Raw genomic sequence first — 17,945 nt, forward strand, 5'->3', positions numbered from 1 at the left:
AGTGGTCAGAGGAGGGGGAGTTTCTCTTAACACAGAAGCAGACTTTTTTCCTTTCAAAATGCAGTAGTTTAACAGGTGCAGCCCCTTTACTGAGCCCAGTCCTACTCCCTTTGTTGTCATCGTCAAAGCAACAAGCAAAATATCGTTTGCGATGCCCCTGTAATTTTGCATTGATGAATGCACCATTCATATACACAGTAAACTCCTGATATGTGCGACTTCGAGTTGTGCTTAGCTCACATTAACATGAGTTAAGCACAACTCAAAGCCGCTCTGCAGCTGTCTATCTCAGCGCCACCGTGGCTGGCGGTCTGCCTGGCTTCCCCCAGATGTGGGAAGCCAGGTGGACAGACAGCCATGCCACTGCAGCTTCTCCCCGGCTTTCCGCAGCCGGGGGAAGCCAGGGAAAGCTGCACCTGGCTCCCAAAGTGGCGGGGAGCCAGTAAACTGACCAGCAATGTGCTGATCAGTTTCCCAGCTCCTGCTGGCAGAGGGGAGCTGGGAGCCAGGCTACCACCTGGTTCCCAGCTCCCCACTGCACTGTGGGAGCCAGGAAGCTGACCAGTGACATGCTGGTCAGTTTTCCAGCTCCTGCAAGTAGAGGGGAACAGCTCCCCTCCGCTCACTGGAGCCAGGAAACCAACCCAAGCTGGTGCCCTAGTCAGTTTCCTAGCTCCCCCAGGTTGCGCAGGAAATTTGACTTACCTGGGGGTTGCAAGAACACAACCCCACGTAAGTCAGGGGGTCTACTGTAGCTTGTTAGCAGCTTAAACCAGCGAACAGCTCACCTTGAATTTGACCAGTAGATGAGTGACTTGTTCTCCTGGCATTTGGTGCAGGCAAATCCATACTAAACTGCCCAACAGTCAAGCGTTCATCTGCTCTGTCCACGCTGGCAGGGCACACGAGCCTTTTCTTCTGTTTGTTCTTCCTCACCTCTTCTTCATCCTTTTCTTCAGACCCAGAAAATTTCAGCACAGAAATGCCTGGCCTCAGACTGTTGGATGTTACTCTCCTACCCAAGGTATCGCTCGCTTTTAACAAGTCTACTGCAGCGCCTGGCTGTTTTACATAGTAATCTTCCTCTAGCTCAAGATCTCCTTCTCGGCCAATGCTGGGATCTCTTTTCTGAGGCTGTCTGTTAACAAAGACTTGGGTTTTACCTTCATTCAGTTTCTCAGATCCAACAAGCACGGGCTGTTCCAACTGAGATGTTTTGACTGGTGAATAGCTACATGCATTCAAGCCATTTCTTTCCAGAGCTTCTCTCATCATACCTCTCTTCACAGAGGATTCTACATCCAAACTGGAGTCATTGAGGCTGAGCTCATCTAGCTGTATTTTCTGTGCAACATGATTTAAATAGGATCGGAATCTACCACTGTGGTGCTTTTGCACAAGCCTGGCATAAGCATTCTTCTGAGGGAGAGCAGGCTTGCTTGATCCATCTTTGGTAACTTGGGCAGAAGCACCTTTCACATATCCCAACTGATCCATGTTCCAGTTGTATGCCCAGATGTTAAAGTGTTATAAATAGATGGGCGGGGGTGGGGATGTGTTATTTTCTCAACATAAAGTATCAAAGGAATTGATACCGTAGCAAAGAACCAAAAAAGTTTTAGTGAGGATTTCTTGATCTTTAAAAAAAATTCCAAGATAAAAATAAATAAATAATTCAGATTTTACTGTAATATAGCAGAAGCTATGCTACATTAAATTACTGTTAATAATCCACCAGTGATCAAGCTATGGTCTGCAGACCATATCTGGCCATAATCCATCCAAAATAGGGAGTTGGGCCAAATGCTTATTTTCCAAATCTGAAGGATTCCTTTAATCCTCTTTTTCTTGCCTTCGACAAATCTTGGAAAATTGGGGCAGCAACTGATGGATGTATTAGGTGTACCAAATTGGACGCATCAGAAGTAAAATTTGATCATGTCCTTCTCAGTCTCTCCAAAAATAATTGCATCTTTACTGAATTGTTGAGAAGTTTCAACAACAAGCACATCTCTTGTCACTTTGTTTCCTGTAAGCAAAAAACAGTATCTTATTTTCTACTGTGACTGACAATGGATAGGTGTTTGAAGCCACACTAGATGAGATACAGTATTTGCTTCAGAATCTAAGGCTGTCTGCTCCAGTTTCATTTTCCACATAAAAAGGACTCCGTACAACAGGCTTACAGTGTCCTCACTAGTGTAAATGAACAGCTTGCAAACACTCATTAATTCTTTTGGTATACAACATAAATAAGATTGCTTTCACCAGGACCAATTTCTTTACAAGTTATTACTACCTCAGATTTGATGGCAACAGGGTGAAGTGACTTCTGAGCAGCAAAAGTGGAACAGAGTCTAATGGGTTTCACCAAGCTGTTATTCAGCAGAATTATAGGCAGAGACAGGATAAAAATCACTAATTGGAATAATGCCCAATGGTATATTTCAAAGGAGTAAAAAACATAATGGAGCCCAACACTGGTGCATCTCCACAGCATTTGTGGCATTCTACGCAGGTCCCAAAAAAGTTTTAAAAATTTTTTCTCTCTCGTGCTTCAAATTCCTCACAATCTAACATGGAATTTATCTGTTTCAAATGAAACTACAGCAGGCACAAACATGTGACTTCACCTAGACTACTCATTTGCTGAGGAGTAAAGTCAACAACCTTCCTGGGTTCACACATATGCTAACATTAGCAGGCTTTGAAATCTAAAACAAACAGATGAAGTCCTGATGCTGCCCTCATGAACTTTTTTTCTCCCATCTCTTTCCATGTTGTAGAACTCTGTCTGTGTTCTCCAGAGCAGGACTTTCTTGGCACAAATCTTCATCAGGGAGTAAAAAACTCTCTTCCCTCTCTCTCCTCTCCATATGGGATTTTTTCCTCTCAGTTGCCTATCCTCTCCCCCACTGTAGTGATTACAATGAGGATAGGCACATTGGCTTTTTCTTCTTTCTGCACAGTGTTTGCACTCCAGTGCTATAGATTAGGCAAGGAATGCCCAAAAGAGTTTAAAGTGCGTGGTACTAAGTTTCTTCACAGCATGCTTACTTTTGTCATTTCAGAGTAGCAGTGCACATTGCAACCTGATTTAATTAAGAAATTGAGCAAGCATGGGAATATTCCTCACAAAGCAATATGAAGTAAACAAATCTTGGTGGCAGTTTTGCATCTATTTCTAAAATATTCCATAAATGCTGACATACGTAGTCTTTTCAATTTGACTGAAAGATTATCTTACCATTAGAGCTACTGGAAAACCTCTTCAAAAGAGCAGCTATTCACAGCAAGAGTTGAAAAGCCTGCAAGCTCTTTAATGTATTACATCTCATCATTGCTGTAGTTTTCTCCTGTCCTTGCCCATAAGTAGCAGAGACTCTGACCTCCCTGCTTGAGACACCATTAAAGTTGCACCAGAGGGAATTGAAAACTTTTCCCAGTTGCAGCAGTCAGGAATAAGAAAGGAAAAAAAAGGAACATTTTGCAGAAGGCAGATGGGAAGATTTCTCTGCTTCTCCCAGCAGCCAGGGGAGGAAGCACCAAACTTAACATAACTCTCAGCCAGAGCTCAATATGACAGGTGCGTGGATTACTATTAAAATAAGGGGACTTGTACTATTAGTGGCCTTCAACATTAGTGCATAACATTAAAAAGCACCATCATCAACCCCCATGGGCTCAGCGCCTATTCTGCCCCATGCATCCCTCACTACTTCCTTCTTAAAAAGCATCAGTAAAGGTTAAAAATGTGCATTGTGTATTTTCAGCAATGCAACTAATTAGAACAAAACACTGGGCAACAACACTTTTTTTTAATCCCTGCACTTCACGACTGACTAAGCAGCTGCGGTCCACATGCCTTAACAGCCAGGTGCCCCCAGCGAGCGGGGGCCAGCAGGGAGGGGAAAGGGCGCTGAGAGGCCCAGCGGGCAGGTGGCAGATAAGGCCAGCGACCCTGTGCGCAGCCGCCCGCGAGCGCAAGCGGGAGCCACGGGCCCGGCAGGGAGCCGACCAGCTGGCACCGCTGCAGGGCGGGGGGAGGGGGCACACAGGCCCCGAGCCGGCGGGGCGCACGGAGCGAAGCGGGTTCCCCGGTTACCCACCAGGCCGGGGCGGGCGGGGAGGGGAGCAGGCCCCGCTCGAGCTCTGCTGGGCCCCGCAGCCAGGCCCGCCGGCCCCGGGAGAGCCCCACCACGAGGGCAGCGGCGCGCTGCCGCCGGCCCCTCACTCACCGGCCGCAGGGCTGGCAGCCGCGCCGCGCCGCTCCCAGCCGTTTAAATGTCCCAGCCGGGGGGGGGGGGCGCTCCTCCCGCTCTCCTTCCGGGTCAGAAGTCGCGTACGGGCCGCCGCAGGGACCAGAACGCCTCGCGCGCGAAGCCGGTCCCCGTGGCTTGAAGGAGGTGGGAGGGGCCGCTCGGAGGGAGGGGACCGCCAGCCCCCTCCCGCTCTCATCCTCGAGTACCGGCTTCATGAGGCTCTTGGCCTAGGAGCTCAGGAGGGCCCTGTGGGGTGGGGTGGGGTGGGGGAGGGGAGGGATCCTGCCCCCCAGGTCTGTGGGGTTTCCCTGGGGGAGGCCTGGCCTCATCAGTCCCAGGCTTCCCCCCAGCCCCACCGCCACACGCTGCCCCCCGCCCCCAGCGTTCCCTGTAAGCCGGGCGCTCAGGCGGCCGCCCTGCCCATTAGCCGAGCGCCCACCCGTCGGCTTCTGCTGGTGGCGGTGCACATGGCGCGTAACAAAACTCATTCCACAGGCGGACGGACAAGGTCAGCGGGGCCGTGGCTCCCCCTGCACGGCCCCGGCCCTTCCACGCGCACGCCCCTAGGCTGGGGGCTCTTGGCGGCGTATCTTCCCGGCGTGGCTTCCCTCCTCCGCCTGCTGCTCCCGCAGAATGGGGGGATTCCCAGCCGCGCCCCCCAAGCTGCAGAGATCCAACTCTCGGTTTTCGCTCTGTTGGGCCCGGCTGCTCGCTCCTGCTGCCGGGTATCGGACACACGAGAGCGGTGCAGAAATCCCGCCGAGGAAAGGGCTGTCAGGCGGGGCCCATTTTTCCGTCCCGAATGTGGTGCAGCGGGAGGGTTGCCAACCCTCCAGGCTTGGCCTGAAGTCTCCAGGAAGCCTTAATTAAAGTTGATGTCATATGGTTACATCTCCCGGAACATGGCCAACCAAAATTGGCAGCCCTGCACAGCGCCTGTCACAACAGGCTGCTAGTTCGTGACGGAGATTCCCATGCAACATCCCAATACAAATAAGCACCACCGACAACAAAGCACCGTTCTTCTGGAAAGCGTCGCCAGCGCTGAGGCACACGGGCAGCCCAAACCTGGCCATCTCATTCCATTGTGAAGGCCAAACTATTTCAGTTAATTGAGGGACTATCCAAGGGCAGGCCCTGTCGATTATGGTACCATACGCTCTTGCCATGTGAGAGGTACTGTACAGACCCATGTGTCTGATGAAGCAGGTGTTTGCCCATGAAAGCTGATGCTCCAAAATATCTGTTAGTCTATAAGGTGCCACAGGACTTCTTGTTATATTTGAAGATACAGGCTAACTTGGTTACCTCTCTGATACGTGTACAGATAAGGACAGCCCTGATCCCTTACTCCACAGACTTAAAAGGGCTCAGAGACTCCAGTGCTTCAGAAGGTGCTGGTCTCAAAAAGGAGGCCTCCTCACCTTGCTCTGAAACTGTGGCTCTCAACGGGGGTTCCCATGGGCTGCTTGCATCCCAGTCAGCACTCAGCTGCGGTCCCTGTGACATCCTCAGGGCCATACAGGTAGTGTTAGATGTAGCCCACATAACACATTGTGGGAAGCATAGGTGGCCCTGAGGAGTCAATAGCTTGAGAACCACTGCTCTGCTGACCAGCTGAGTGCATTGCAACCAGAACTAAATGTAGGTTTCCCTCCATTGTGCTAGGACTTAAAGGCTACGTCTACACGTGAAGCCTACTTCGAAGTAGCCTATTTCAATGTGGAGACATCGAAATAGGCTATTTCGATGAATAACGTCTACACGTCCTCCAGGGCTGGCAACGTCGATATTCAACATTGACGTTGCGCAGCACCACATCGAAATAGGCGCAGCGAGGGAACGTCTACACGCCACAGTAGCACACATCGAAATAAGGGTGCCAGGCACAGCTGCAGACAGGGTCACAGGGCGGACTCAACAGCCAGCCGCTCCCTTAAAGGGCCCCTCCCAGACACACTTGCACTAAACAGCACAAGATACACAGAGCCGACAACGAGTTGCAGACCCTGTGCATGCAGCATGAATCCCCCGCTGCAGCAGCAGCAGCCAGAAGCCCTGGGCTAAGGGCTGCTGCACACGGTGACCACAGAGCCCCGCACGGGCTGGAGAGACAGCGTCTCTCAACCCCCCAGCTGATGGCCGCCATGGAGGACCCCACAATTTCGAAGTTGCAGGACGCGCAACGACTACACGGTCCCTACTTCGACGTTGAACGTCGAAGTAGCGCGCTATTCCCATCCCCTCATGGGGTTAGCGGCTTCGACGTCTCGCCGCCTAACGTCGATGTTAACATCGAAATAGCGCCCAACACGTGTAGCCGTGACGGGCGCTATTTCGAAGTTAGTGCCGCTACTTCGAAGTAGCGTGCACGTGTAGACACAGCTAAAGTGGAGCAGAGAGGAAATTCTCGTGGAATGGAGTAATTTGCACTTCTCTAGCCCAGACCCTGGAGTCACTGGAGTTAAGAGCCTAGGTCAGGGTTCTGCAGCCTGCAGCTCCAGAACTAGATGCCACTCTTGAAGGACTTCTTTGTGCTCTAATTGCAAAGTTAAAAAAGAAAACCCCTCCTGATTATTTTCAATAAACAGTGAATGTCTGAAAATCCCACAATGAACACCTCATATCTAAATAACAAACGACGTGTGATCTCAAAACGTTGGATAACTCCTAGCGTCTTCCAGACAGAGAGGGAGAAGGTTCGGGAGAGAAAGTCAGGAAGACAGTGGTACAAACATGTATAAAGTGTGAGGAAATAGAATATGTAAAAAGTTTGTGAAAGCCCTGCTGTAAACATGTATCACATTACAAATCACTGTTTGTGTGCTGTTCTCAAAACGGGTTACAAAAAGTACGGTTTGACATTATTTATAAAGGACTGTGTCGTATTCACAGGCATTGCGGCTCTTGAATTATTGAGTTTTTTACTGAATTGGGTAAAGGTGCCTGCTTCACATATAACACTACAGCTGCAGTGTTTTAGTTACGACACTGCTCTGCTCACAAGAGAGCTCTCCCATCGGCAGAGTTAATCTGAGAGGCAGTCCTTATATTGCTGAGAGAAGCAGCACAAACAGTGGGCAAGAGACAGGCCTTATACCGGAAAAGTTTTCAATTATAACATCTCAGTGCTTCATTTTTCTGTACCCAAGCTTCTCTATTGTCAAAAGGAGATATGGCAGGATTGCGTGACCCTCATTTTTGTGGTATTCTGAGCTCCTTCCATTAAAGGAGCTGAAGCAAAGCTAAGAGATATTATTGCTATGGAACTGTGGATTGGATTACAACAAAAGACCAGAAGACTCTAATCACGTGGGCTGCAAGGCACATTCAAGGTATAACTTGAACATCAGAGCTGCTTCAAACACAAGATGAGAATATAAACCAGCATAGACAAGGGAAAACAACATTCCTCCGCACTACAATACAATTCTCTTCTACGGTGGCACACAGACTGGGGAGGACACGACAAGCTGGTTACCTGCAAGGCAGGGGCACCAGTGAGATGGAAATTAAAATGAGGGAAATGTAGTTTAGGGCTGACGACAGACGCGCCATCATGTCTTGCCAGACGGGAGGAGAGAGGGTTGTCTTTGGTGTTGCACTCTAGGAGTCTGATCCCACCCCCACTGAAGGGTTCCCATTCATTTCAGTGGGCTTCAGATCACACCCTGAGTTGCTGGTCCTGGAACACAGTGTTATCTCTAAGCTCACCGGTTCGAATCCAGTCCAGGTCAGTGGCAGCTAGTCCTTTCAATCTGATGGCTCTTTGGCTTTTCATGTAGCAGGGGGTAGGGATCTCAGTGCCATTTGTATGGACATGTGAATATCGCACAAGCCTCTCCCACTACTGACACTCATTGGAGCCCTTCTGCAAGGTCTCACTGGGGAAGCCAAAGATGAAAGCTGGCCATGGAGACACTTTTCCAGAGCAGCTCCCAGTTCGTATGGTGTCTCTTCCGGGAGTTATGTCTAGATTTCTGCCACCTGTCCCCAGCACTAGAATTCATGTATAGGCTAAATGAGAACAAAAGAAGCAGCACACAGTATTTGCTCTAATTTTATCTTACATCTCTCTAGGCATGTGTATCAAACTATTGCAGCACCGGCATGGAGAGATGGAACTCGTGTTCTGGAGAAGACTATTTCATACAGGACTTCCAAGAACAGCATTCCTAGCCTCGGTGAACATCATAGACAGGACACCTTCCATGCACCCTGCAAAAATCACTCTCAGCTAGTCAGGTTGCAGGGATTTTCATAACAGAGTCACAGAACAACTCTGGGTCACTCCTCCCTGCTTTCTGGTGAGACACCGACCTTTGCAGGACGGCTCCCTCCTGGCCGCGGTGAGTCAGGAAGGCAGAGCAGAGAGAGGAGCTTCCAAGTGTCCAAAGTGTGCAAACTCATGACAGGTTCCAACACTGGGGGCTGTTATGGAAGGCTGACCTGCTGCACCATGCCCACCCGACCAATGAGTGAGGCAGTTATGGACAAGACAGGAGAGGAATGTGGAGACCTTCACCTGCAAAGGCCCCCATCTGTGTGGCTGGGCTGGGCTGATGCCCCAGGTTCTCTTTGCTAGAAACTGAGAATGGGCGACAGGGGCTGAGTCACTTGATGATGCCCTGTTTTGCTCGTTCCCTAAGGGACACCTGGCACTGGCTGCTGTCAGAAGACAGGAGAGTGGTACACCTGCCCGTGCGTGACTTCTTTTAACATGGGGGGCACTGGAGCACTGCAGCCACCGCATGATCCTGGACAGATGGAAAGCCCAAGTCCAATGGCATGTAGCCATGACCATTGGGAGCCTCCTGTCTGCTGCAGCCCTCATCCACCTTCACAGCTGTTGTAGCATCACCCTTTCTATCTTCTGCCGGAGCTGCCGTTGAGGACTTTTAAGATCATTCTTCATCTGGACCCTCCGACTTAACCTTGCTGCCACGGGTGACCCTGGTGGGAGTACAGGACGCCCTACGGCAGTGCTTTCATGTTCCCTGGAACATGCAAGCCCACTCCCCACGACGAGGTGACAGTCCAGAGAGTGGGCAGAAGAGAGGACCCTGAGCTAGATGGGCCGTCTGACCCAGTGTGGCCATTCTTATGTCGAAGAAGTTTCATTTGGCTGCACCTCTGCAGACGATTGGGCATGCCGGTACCCCACTTGCAGATGCAAGGGTCTGTTTGCACACAACTGAAGGCTTAAGCAACCACCAAAGAGAGGCTTTATGAGAGCGTGGGCCCCACTTCCCAGCTGCCCCTAAACCCTGCAGAGCTCAGCAGCTTTGGCTACACTTCTGAAAGGGGAGCTGGTGAGGGAGGGGTTAACCCAGCAAGCACCTCACCTTGGTCTTCAGCGCAGCTGGTTGTGCTCTTTGGCAGAAAAAGCCTGTCAGGTCTGGTGCTGTCAGGGGAAGGAGCTCTGCCAGCAGCTGTCAGTGACGTAGCATCCTCAGGACAAGAAAGCGAGGCAGCAAGAAAGAGAATTTTTTTTTAACCCTGTGAGCGTCAGCTACCGGGTCCCGACTAGACAGACACCTACCACTCCACACAGAACTCGCTGTAGCCTGAGGGGCACACAGCATCTGTCTCTCAGGTCCCTGGGTGCTCTGCAGCTTCCACTTGCATGGAACTGCTTTCTTTGCAGGCAGTCTCTATCCCCTCCCTTGCCCGCTTAGCCTCAGTAAAGCGATCGGCATGTGGCATGGGGTTAAGAGGGATCAGCCGTGGCACAGCTACAGCCGCGCAAAGCTGGCTCACCCGTTCAACCTGGGATGTGTTCGCTGAACAGACAGATAGTGGAGGCGTTCGACTTGCTGCACGGAAAGTGGAAGAGATCGGGGGGCAGGAAGAGTCATGCCTGTATTTGCACACTGGCACCGCCGTCACCTCCCCTCCATAGCCAGAGCCCCTGCCCTCCTGCACTCCCCCGCCCCCTTGTCACTGAGCCGCTCTCCAGTTCTCTAACCTCCCGCACGATGGTCGGGGAAGGGGACGACTGTTCTTTGGCAGGAACCAGACAAGCACCAGCCGGTGCCACCAGCTGCGAGCACTTTTCCTGCTGGCTCGAACGTGGCTCTCGTGCAATTCGCAGGAGGAGACGGACGGACGGACGGGCCCCCAGTGGTGGTGGTGTTTGTCAGCGTTGCCGTCGCCTTACGAGGGCTGGTCTGGATCAGTGAGCTCATGCTGCACTTCCGGGTGGGGCTCGTCCGCTGGACAGCTCCCCAGGGGCGACAGCCTCTGGAGCCGCAGCAGAGGCCGTTGTGCCGATAGAGGCCCCCAGCTCCCGTCAGGGTGATCACGGGAGGAGGGTGATTGTGGCATTTGCCTTTGTGATTTTGTTTTCCTTGCTGGGCAGCACCACCCCCCTCCCCTGGTGCCTTGTGATCCCTCCACTGGGAACTTTTAGCCTGAGTTCTTTGGGCCTCTAGCCCCACACCTCTTCTGAGGACTTTCCCACTGTCCCGTGGCCTAGTCAGTGCTCCCCCTTCCTCAGGCTCATGGGGTGGGGGTAGGGGAGCTCGGGCTCACCCTTTCCACCGAGCTGCAGCCCAGGGCCCTGTCGGTGGTGGGTGTGTCTCCCCAACTCCCAGCCCAGCAGGGATCCCACCAGACAAGCTGAGCTAGCAGGACACCTCCCAGCTCCCTGCCCTGGGCTATTTCTCTCCCCATTTCTGATGAGGTGTGTTGTCCCTGCTCTAGGCTGTTCCTCCTCAGTCTGCTGCTGCTGCTGCTGCTCCTCGGGTGGCTATGTCGGTACACCCCATCGCAGCCAGGGACTGTATCTTCCTGTCTCATACACAACCACACTCACTGCTGCCTCTTAATATAATCAGTGCTACAAGTGATAATATCACCTCCCATTTGGGATCTCACCACACCACGAGAGAATAGCCTGGGGGAGAAGTGTGAGTTGAAGCTTTTTCCTCTTCTGGTCCACCAGTCACGGAACAGACTCTGGGCTTATCCATCCGACCACAGAAGATCGACCTACTCAGGGTTGATTTCATGCAAGCATGAATTTGAGCTCTCAGAGGTCAAAGTCGACCCCTGTGCTCCTTGCAAGAGGTGAGGAGTACGGAAGGTGGAAGGGAGAAATGTTCCTGTTGACCTTCCACTGTTAAGACAGACAAGTTAGCCGAGCATAGATACGCCAATTTTAGCTACATAATTGGGGTAACTAAAATTTTGTAGCTATGGTCAACTTCTATGCCTGGTGTAGACGTAGCCTTAGGTTTATGGTTTTAGAGGGGTCCGGAACAGCGGTTCACATTCCAGTTTGAAGGTTTCTGTTACCTCTCACTGTACAGAAAGACGTTAGATAAAGTGAAGGCTCTTGTTGGAAGGTTGAGTCATAACACAACCTTATTTCTGCAAGGTCATAGTGGTCAGACACAAGAACCCTACAGCACAAGCACAAACTCCCCTCCCCTCACTCCAGACCAGTGTTTCTTGAACTTCTTGAGACCACAGAACCCCAAACAATAGTCTTTTTTATGTTGAACACTGTGTCAAGGTAGGGCTGGGAGGGGGTGAGAACAAGAGGGAGAAGCAGGGCTGGCAAACAAGCAGTGTGAGCAGCTGGGGAGGAAGCCGCCCTGGGCCAACTAGGGCCAACTGGTCCCACTTAAGCCTGCTTTTAAAAGAACCTTTTGCCCAGTAGGACAGGGGGAGAGGAGGGTGATAGAAGAGGTGATAGAGGAGAGATGCAAGAGGAGTTTGTCTAGAAGCACCGGAGGAGGAAAGGACTGCTCAGCCGCAAGGGGCTAAAGCCCCTGCCCAGGAGGTCCCGAGATTTGGTGTAAGGCCAAGCGGACTGACCACACAGGAGGAACCAATCCAGGAGGGAGAACGTGCTGCTGCTGCTGCCGCTGCCAGTACCTGGGGGAGGAATCGTCTGGGGAAGTGGCCCAGGGAAGAGCTGCGGTGTTCATAGTGAGGGGAGCCCTCCCCCACCACTAGCAGCCACCGAGGGTCTCTGGGCCAGAACCCGGAATGAGTGGGTGGGACCCAGGTTCCCCCCAGGCCACCATCTCCCCACCCCACCCTCTCAGGAAGGGCAACGGTATTCTGGCTGTGGGGTTAATGGACTAAACAGAGGCCTGCAGCCCGGCGAGCCTTGTCACAACACGTACAAAAAATTCCTTTTAAAAAATGTTGTCAGACCAAAAAAACCCCAAACAGCAACATATACAGCAAAAACAATATGAAGTGATTTAAGCAGGCGTCATAGCACTGAAGAAGTAACATCGTCTCTGGTTTTTATAACAGAAAATACATACATGCGCAGCACACCATTGCTACGCAGCCGCTGCAGGCCTGCGAGTTGTTCGCAGAACAGCGTAGTTTGAGAAACGCTGATCTAGACCGTTCAGCTGCAGGCTGTCTGCTGCTGGGCCCAGATGACACCCTTCCCTTCGGAGCCCCCTCGCCTGCAACAGGAGCGGGAAAACAATTAAAAAGCAACAGCCTGTAACTGTAAAAGTTTTCAATGCGCCACAATTTCCAGCACTCTTCAATGGCAATTCAAGTACAAGGAAGCTAACCACAGCCAGGGTCATTCCCAGCCGGTTCAGCCCCAACGGGTGGGAGTTGGTGGATAGCTCTTTCATTTGCAAGGTGTTTTGCAACAGTTAGCCTGGCTTGGCGCACTGGCTTGCATTCCCCTGGCGTGTCCGCATTTCACCATCATGCCCTCCGGCGGTACCTGACGGTGGGTAGAAATGGTCAATGCAGAAATAATTGGGAAATTCTGCTGTTGGTGTTACAAGGCCTGAGCAGCCAACGCTTCCTGGAAGTCTTTGAAGTAAAGCTCCTCTGTTAGAAACAAATGGGCTTCTCTGGAGCTTTCTTCTATACTAAGGAATTAACACCTGATCCTGACTTCATTTACAGGAGGGTGAATCGGGAGCAGGAAGCTAATGAAGTAAGCAAGACCAAGAGCAAGTCCTAAAGGTACTTGCCTTCAAAGATATCTCTTTCTCTTAAGATTGCAGCTGTTCCTGAAATCCCACCTGACAGCCGAGCCCCTTTGCATTACCAGAACGATGTCCTGGCAAGATATGAGGTGCTATAGACTACTATTAATATTTATATGCCGGTACCAGCACCCAGAGGCCCATATCAAATGGGTCCCTGGCAGGCGTGAAAGTAACTCAAAATTTCTTACAGGTACTGACCTATGGCAACCCAAGGCTCGGCCAGCTCTTTAAATAGCTCTCTGATGGCTTTTGCCACAGGTCAGCCAGCTCTGGCCAGAGCTATGCACAGGGCACACCCACTTTCTTCCAACACTGGTCCCTCAGACAGAGGGAGACATGATCCCCACCTGTGTCCTCCATAAGACGAACACTTGCGTGGCTGCTCAGGAGAGATTCCAGTCTGCCCAGCTGATTAGCAGAGCACCCACAACTAGCTTTTATTTCTCCTGGTGGTGCACATTTGCACATGCTTTGGTGCACATAACATTTATTCTGCACGTGGATGGGAAAGATCAGCGGTTCCCGACCTTTTCCAGATGGTGACCTGTTTTGACAATTCGGTAGGCCTTTGTGACCCAAAGCAGTTCAAAACTGGGCAGGGGGAGGAAAGAGGAGAGGTTGTCCCCTGGGCAACTTTTTTTAAATCAGTTTCAATTTCCCCTCCCCAGACTCAAACCCCTCACAGCCCCAAAACACACCCCCCACCTACCTCACACGAATGCCACTGTTGCCCCTTACTGCTCCTTTGCTGGGCCCCTGCTGCCTCCTCCACGTGGCTCTCCTCCTCCCTTCCCCCACCTGCAGCGTGGGGAGTTCCCTGCCCTGCCACACTGAAATGGGATTCAGTTTAATTGGTTTAAAGGCCGGATCCCTCCTGCCAGCTGCTATACCAATTAAACTGAGTCCCATTTCAGTGTGGCAGGGCAGGGACTGGGAGCTGGAGGAGTGAGCGGCGGGAGCTGCAAATGGCTCCTCAAAGAGTCACATGTGGCTCGGAGCTGCCCAGCCGGTGACCTCTTAGAAAGTCTAATGGTGACCCACATTTGGGTCCTGACGCATTGGCTGGGAATCCCTGGATTGGAGGGAACATTGATCCCTACCCCAAAGAGCTCATGATCCAGGTTAACAAGCAACTTAGAGCATCGGGGAGAGGGAAACTATATACATAGTCTATAATAGACCTATTCCTGTGTAAAATTGTAGCTAATCATTTTGTAATTACATAGTTGTTGACTGGGCCCCTCTACTCAATCCAGCTGATTTCTTACAGGCACCAGATTCTTTGGGTTGTGATGTCAGCAGAAGAAAGATCAGAATCAGGGGTGGGGACGGGGCAGCTGAATCTCCCCTCCCTCCTATTTTGTGCCTTTTTTACACAGGTCAAAGCGGATAGAAAACGGGAGGTTTTTGATCTGGTATGTTTTGTCCACTATTAAGTGACTACACTCCAAGGCAGTAGAGAAGCAGAAAGGAGAAAGAGGAAGACCCTCGTCCTGCAACCAGAGGCAGGATTTTCCTCATGGTACATTTTGCAGTCAATAGGCAGACCCTGGGCCAAATCCGGACTGCCGGACACTTTGGAGCAGACCCTGAAATCTTTCCGTTTACTTGTTATCAGCATTGTTGGTGGGGTGTTATTATTTTCACCGGCAGCTGGCTCTTGACTTTACCTTTGAGCAAGGAACGTGGACCTTGACCAAAAAAAATAGACTCTCCCTGGAAGGCCTGGGGAAGCTGATCAGATACAGCCTTTGCGTCAGACTGAGAAGGCTCACCTCTGAACTGAATCACCCCACTGAAGGGAATGGAGTTGTCCAAGGCGACAGGTAATAGAGGCAAGGGAAGACCTGGGGGGGCCCCACCCACCACACTCTGACCAGCTGGGAAGGCTAGAGCACCAGCTGCAGTGTGGCTGCCCCACTGCCAACCAGCGTCCAGCCTCCTGGGAAGGCTGGGGCCGCAGTGCAGCTGCTTGGCTGTGCCTGGGGTTGGGGCCGCAGGGCCAGAGTGCCGGGGGGAAAGCTAGGGCTGCCCCTTGCTGGGAGGGATGGACTGGGGCTGTGTGGCTGCCTGGCCCTGGGGGTAGGTTATAGCCTTAGGTGTGGGGGGATGTGCAGAACTGGGGGCCAGAGGGCACAGAAGGGGTGGGGCTGAGGCTGGGGCTTGCCCCCACAAGCCCAGCTTTCACCCACCCCCCATTGGGAGTTTTCTCTGCTCATACTAGAGCAGAATTCTGCTCTCCTGGTTAAAGGCCTTAGTTTAAGTGTAAATTAGCCTGCAAACTCGCTGGAGCAAGAGCCTTGGCGAGACCCATCTGCAAAGCGCCCACCCAGCACTGCGCTAGCCCAAGACATTGCCTCATGGCACAACACAGACCCTCAGGCCACAGGCCGAGCGTTTGAGGCGACCAGGAGGGGAGAGGGAGAAGCGAACCACTCTCCCTTCAGCCCTTGCTGCTGGGGGATCAGAGGCAGAGCAGGAGGAAAGGAAAACAACAGAGCTGCTGAGCCGTGGGAGCAAAGGAGCCATGAAGGGGCTGAGGAGACACTAACCAAGGCGGAGGAAGGATGGCTCAGTGGTTAGGGCCATCGGTGAACTCGGTTCAGTCCCCAGTTTCTTTGTGACCACGGGCGAACGGAGGCCATAATGCCTTTACAACCTCATCCTACATCTCTGCGTTTCAGGTCCCCCTCCGTAAAGAGGTGAGGATTGCATTGAACTACCGCCCAGGGGCGTCTGCATCAGCCTGGGAGAGTGTCTGGGAAGGGGAGCTCTGGACAAAGCCCCGGGGGAGTCAGGGGCTATCCAGCCACTCTCCGCTGGCCTGGGCCATGCACTCTGCATATCCTCGAGCCACAGGGGGAAATGCCAGGCCTAAACAACCCCTGAAACTCCTCCCGCAGGCCTACTTCTGCTTTGAAACCACTCCCCTCCACCTCTCTGAAACCCTGAGCACCACAGTGCTTCGGGACAAGGCTCCTGCTCCTACCCTTCGGGTGTGGGGAGCTGAGACAGCGGGAGAGGTGGAGCCCTCGTCCTGCCGACTCAGCACTCCTAGCTCCACTCTGGCTGCCCAGGCCTCGCCCGCCAGCAGCTGACAGCCTGGCCACCCTGCTTTCTGGCAGGCGAAGGAGTGACTTATCAGTATTACCTCATGTGAAAGCCCTGCGCCTTTGTATCTCAAGCAAACACCGGGCGTTACATCCTAGCCGGTTCGCATTGTTATTCTGGCGGGTGGCAAAAGGTTAGCTCTGTGGAGCACCGCACGTCCCCACAGGCCCTGAAGTTTCGTGTGGCAGCCGGCCCCCCATCCCACCCCACCGGCCCCAGAATAAACGACTCACCACAGGAACAACAGTATCGCCAGCCTCGTTTCCCGGGCACGTCCAAAGTCAAAACAACCCGCTGTTATCTGGCAGGCAAAGCTGCCCAACGGCCTCCGCCTGCCGCATCCACAGCGCATAAATCTGCTCAGGTCGCAGTTCACAGCGGGGACATCCTGGGTCCCCCCCTCACCCCTGAGTACAGTTCAGCCTGCAGCGCTCTTGTTCCAGCTGGCCCCTCTTGAGACCCCCCTCACACCTGCTAGCGCCCCCCCCATCTCCATTCACTCACAAATGCTCTTCCCAAGCAGGGCTCACCCTCACCACAATCCCCAGCCCCCCGGGAGCTTAGCTGGGGGTTCCCATGTGTTTCAACGACTGAGCTTCATGTCAACAGAGGTGGGCTCCTGAGAGCTTCCTCTTCCATTCCTCACTGCCCAGCCTCTTCCTCACCAACCCCCAGCACCTGTGGAACGTTGCTACCCCAGCTACAGAAGCATCTGATCCGGGAAAGCCGAGCCGGGGAGGGTGGGGGTGGCAGGAGCTGGAGATCGAGCCACGTCTACACAGTACAAGGCCTGAGCGCAGAGGTGGCTGGGAGGGTGGGTGAGATCCCAGACAGATGCCCTGCCCTCAGAGGTAAGTGAGCCTCACTGCTGGCTTCCCAAGAAGGTCAGCATTAGTATTAGCTCGGAGGAGAACGTCCTCTCTGAGGCTTCGGCCACAGGTGTGTGGTCTGAGACACACCTGGCTTGGATTTGGGGAAGGGAAAAAGGAAAAGCATTAACAAAGCAGGGGCTTCCCTCTGGCCCTCTCACGCCCTCACTACATCCTGAACCTACACTGGCAGGGCTTGCAGGCCCATCTCTTCCTCCTGGTTCATCAACCTGAAAAGCCTCCAGCACTCAGGGCCCCCTTTAGCTTCATGCAATGCCACTCCCCACTGGCAGCGAAAGGCTGCCCCTGCCCCCAGGCTCCATGACACACGGCTATGTAGAAATTCAGCAAAGACAGGAAGGGGAAGTTACAGGACTAGCCCACAGGCTCATGGAGATGAGGAATCAGGGAACCGATGACAGTTCCCATCAGCAAAGACAGTGTTATCCAGCCCAGCGCCAAGACAGGACATGAATCATCATCCAATATGCAGAGCTACTGCTCAACCAGCGAAGGCCTGCTCGCCCGACCCCGAAGTGCACATAGCACATTACAGCATAGACCCCGGGGGCACCTCGTTACGGCTCGGTGCCGAACAGGCAGGGCCAGTCATGCTCAGGCTGAGTGTTGTGGTTCAGCTGCTGGCCTGGGACTTGGAAAACTTACGTTCAGTTCCCACCTTCCTTCTGTGGAAAAGTCACCCATTCTCTGCTCTGTCC

General features: G+C 52.6%; 1 protein-coding gene across 2 annotated transcripts in view; it reads right to left on the reverse strand.

The window, feature by feature from the left end:
• Positions 1-4,306, reverse strand: part of DIS3L2 (DIS3 like 3'-5' exoribonuclease 2) — a 256,171-nt gene extending 251,865 nt beyond the window's left edge. The window contains exons 1-2 of one of the 2 annotated variants that reach the window (XM_075004083.1): positions 4,239-4,306; positions 789-2,029 (exon numbers count right to left, since the gene is read on the reverse strand). In XM_075004083.1, the coding sequence (XP_074860184.1) occupies positions 789-1,497 (709 nt within the window). In that variant the 5' untranslated portion in view covers positions 1,498-2,029; positions 4,239-4,306. Of the gene's footprint in view, positions 1-788; positions 2,030-3,247; positions 3,397-4,238 lie in introns of those variants that run through there. The other variant, XM_075004085.1, reaches the window with a different exon arrangement.
• Between the last annotated feature and the right edge of the window lie 13,639 nt (positions 4,307-17,945).

The sequence above is a fragment of the Carettochelys insculpta genome, chromosome 10, assembly GCF_033958435.1.
Source record: "Carettochelys insculpta isolate YL-2023 chromosome 10, ASM3395843v1, whole genome shotgun sequence".
Taxonomy (NCBI): Eukaryota; Metazoa; Chordata; order Testudines; family Carettochelyidae; genus Carettochelys; species Carettochelys insculpta.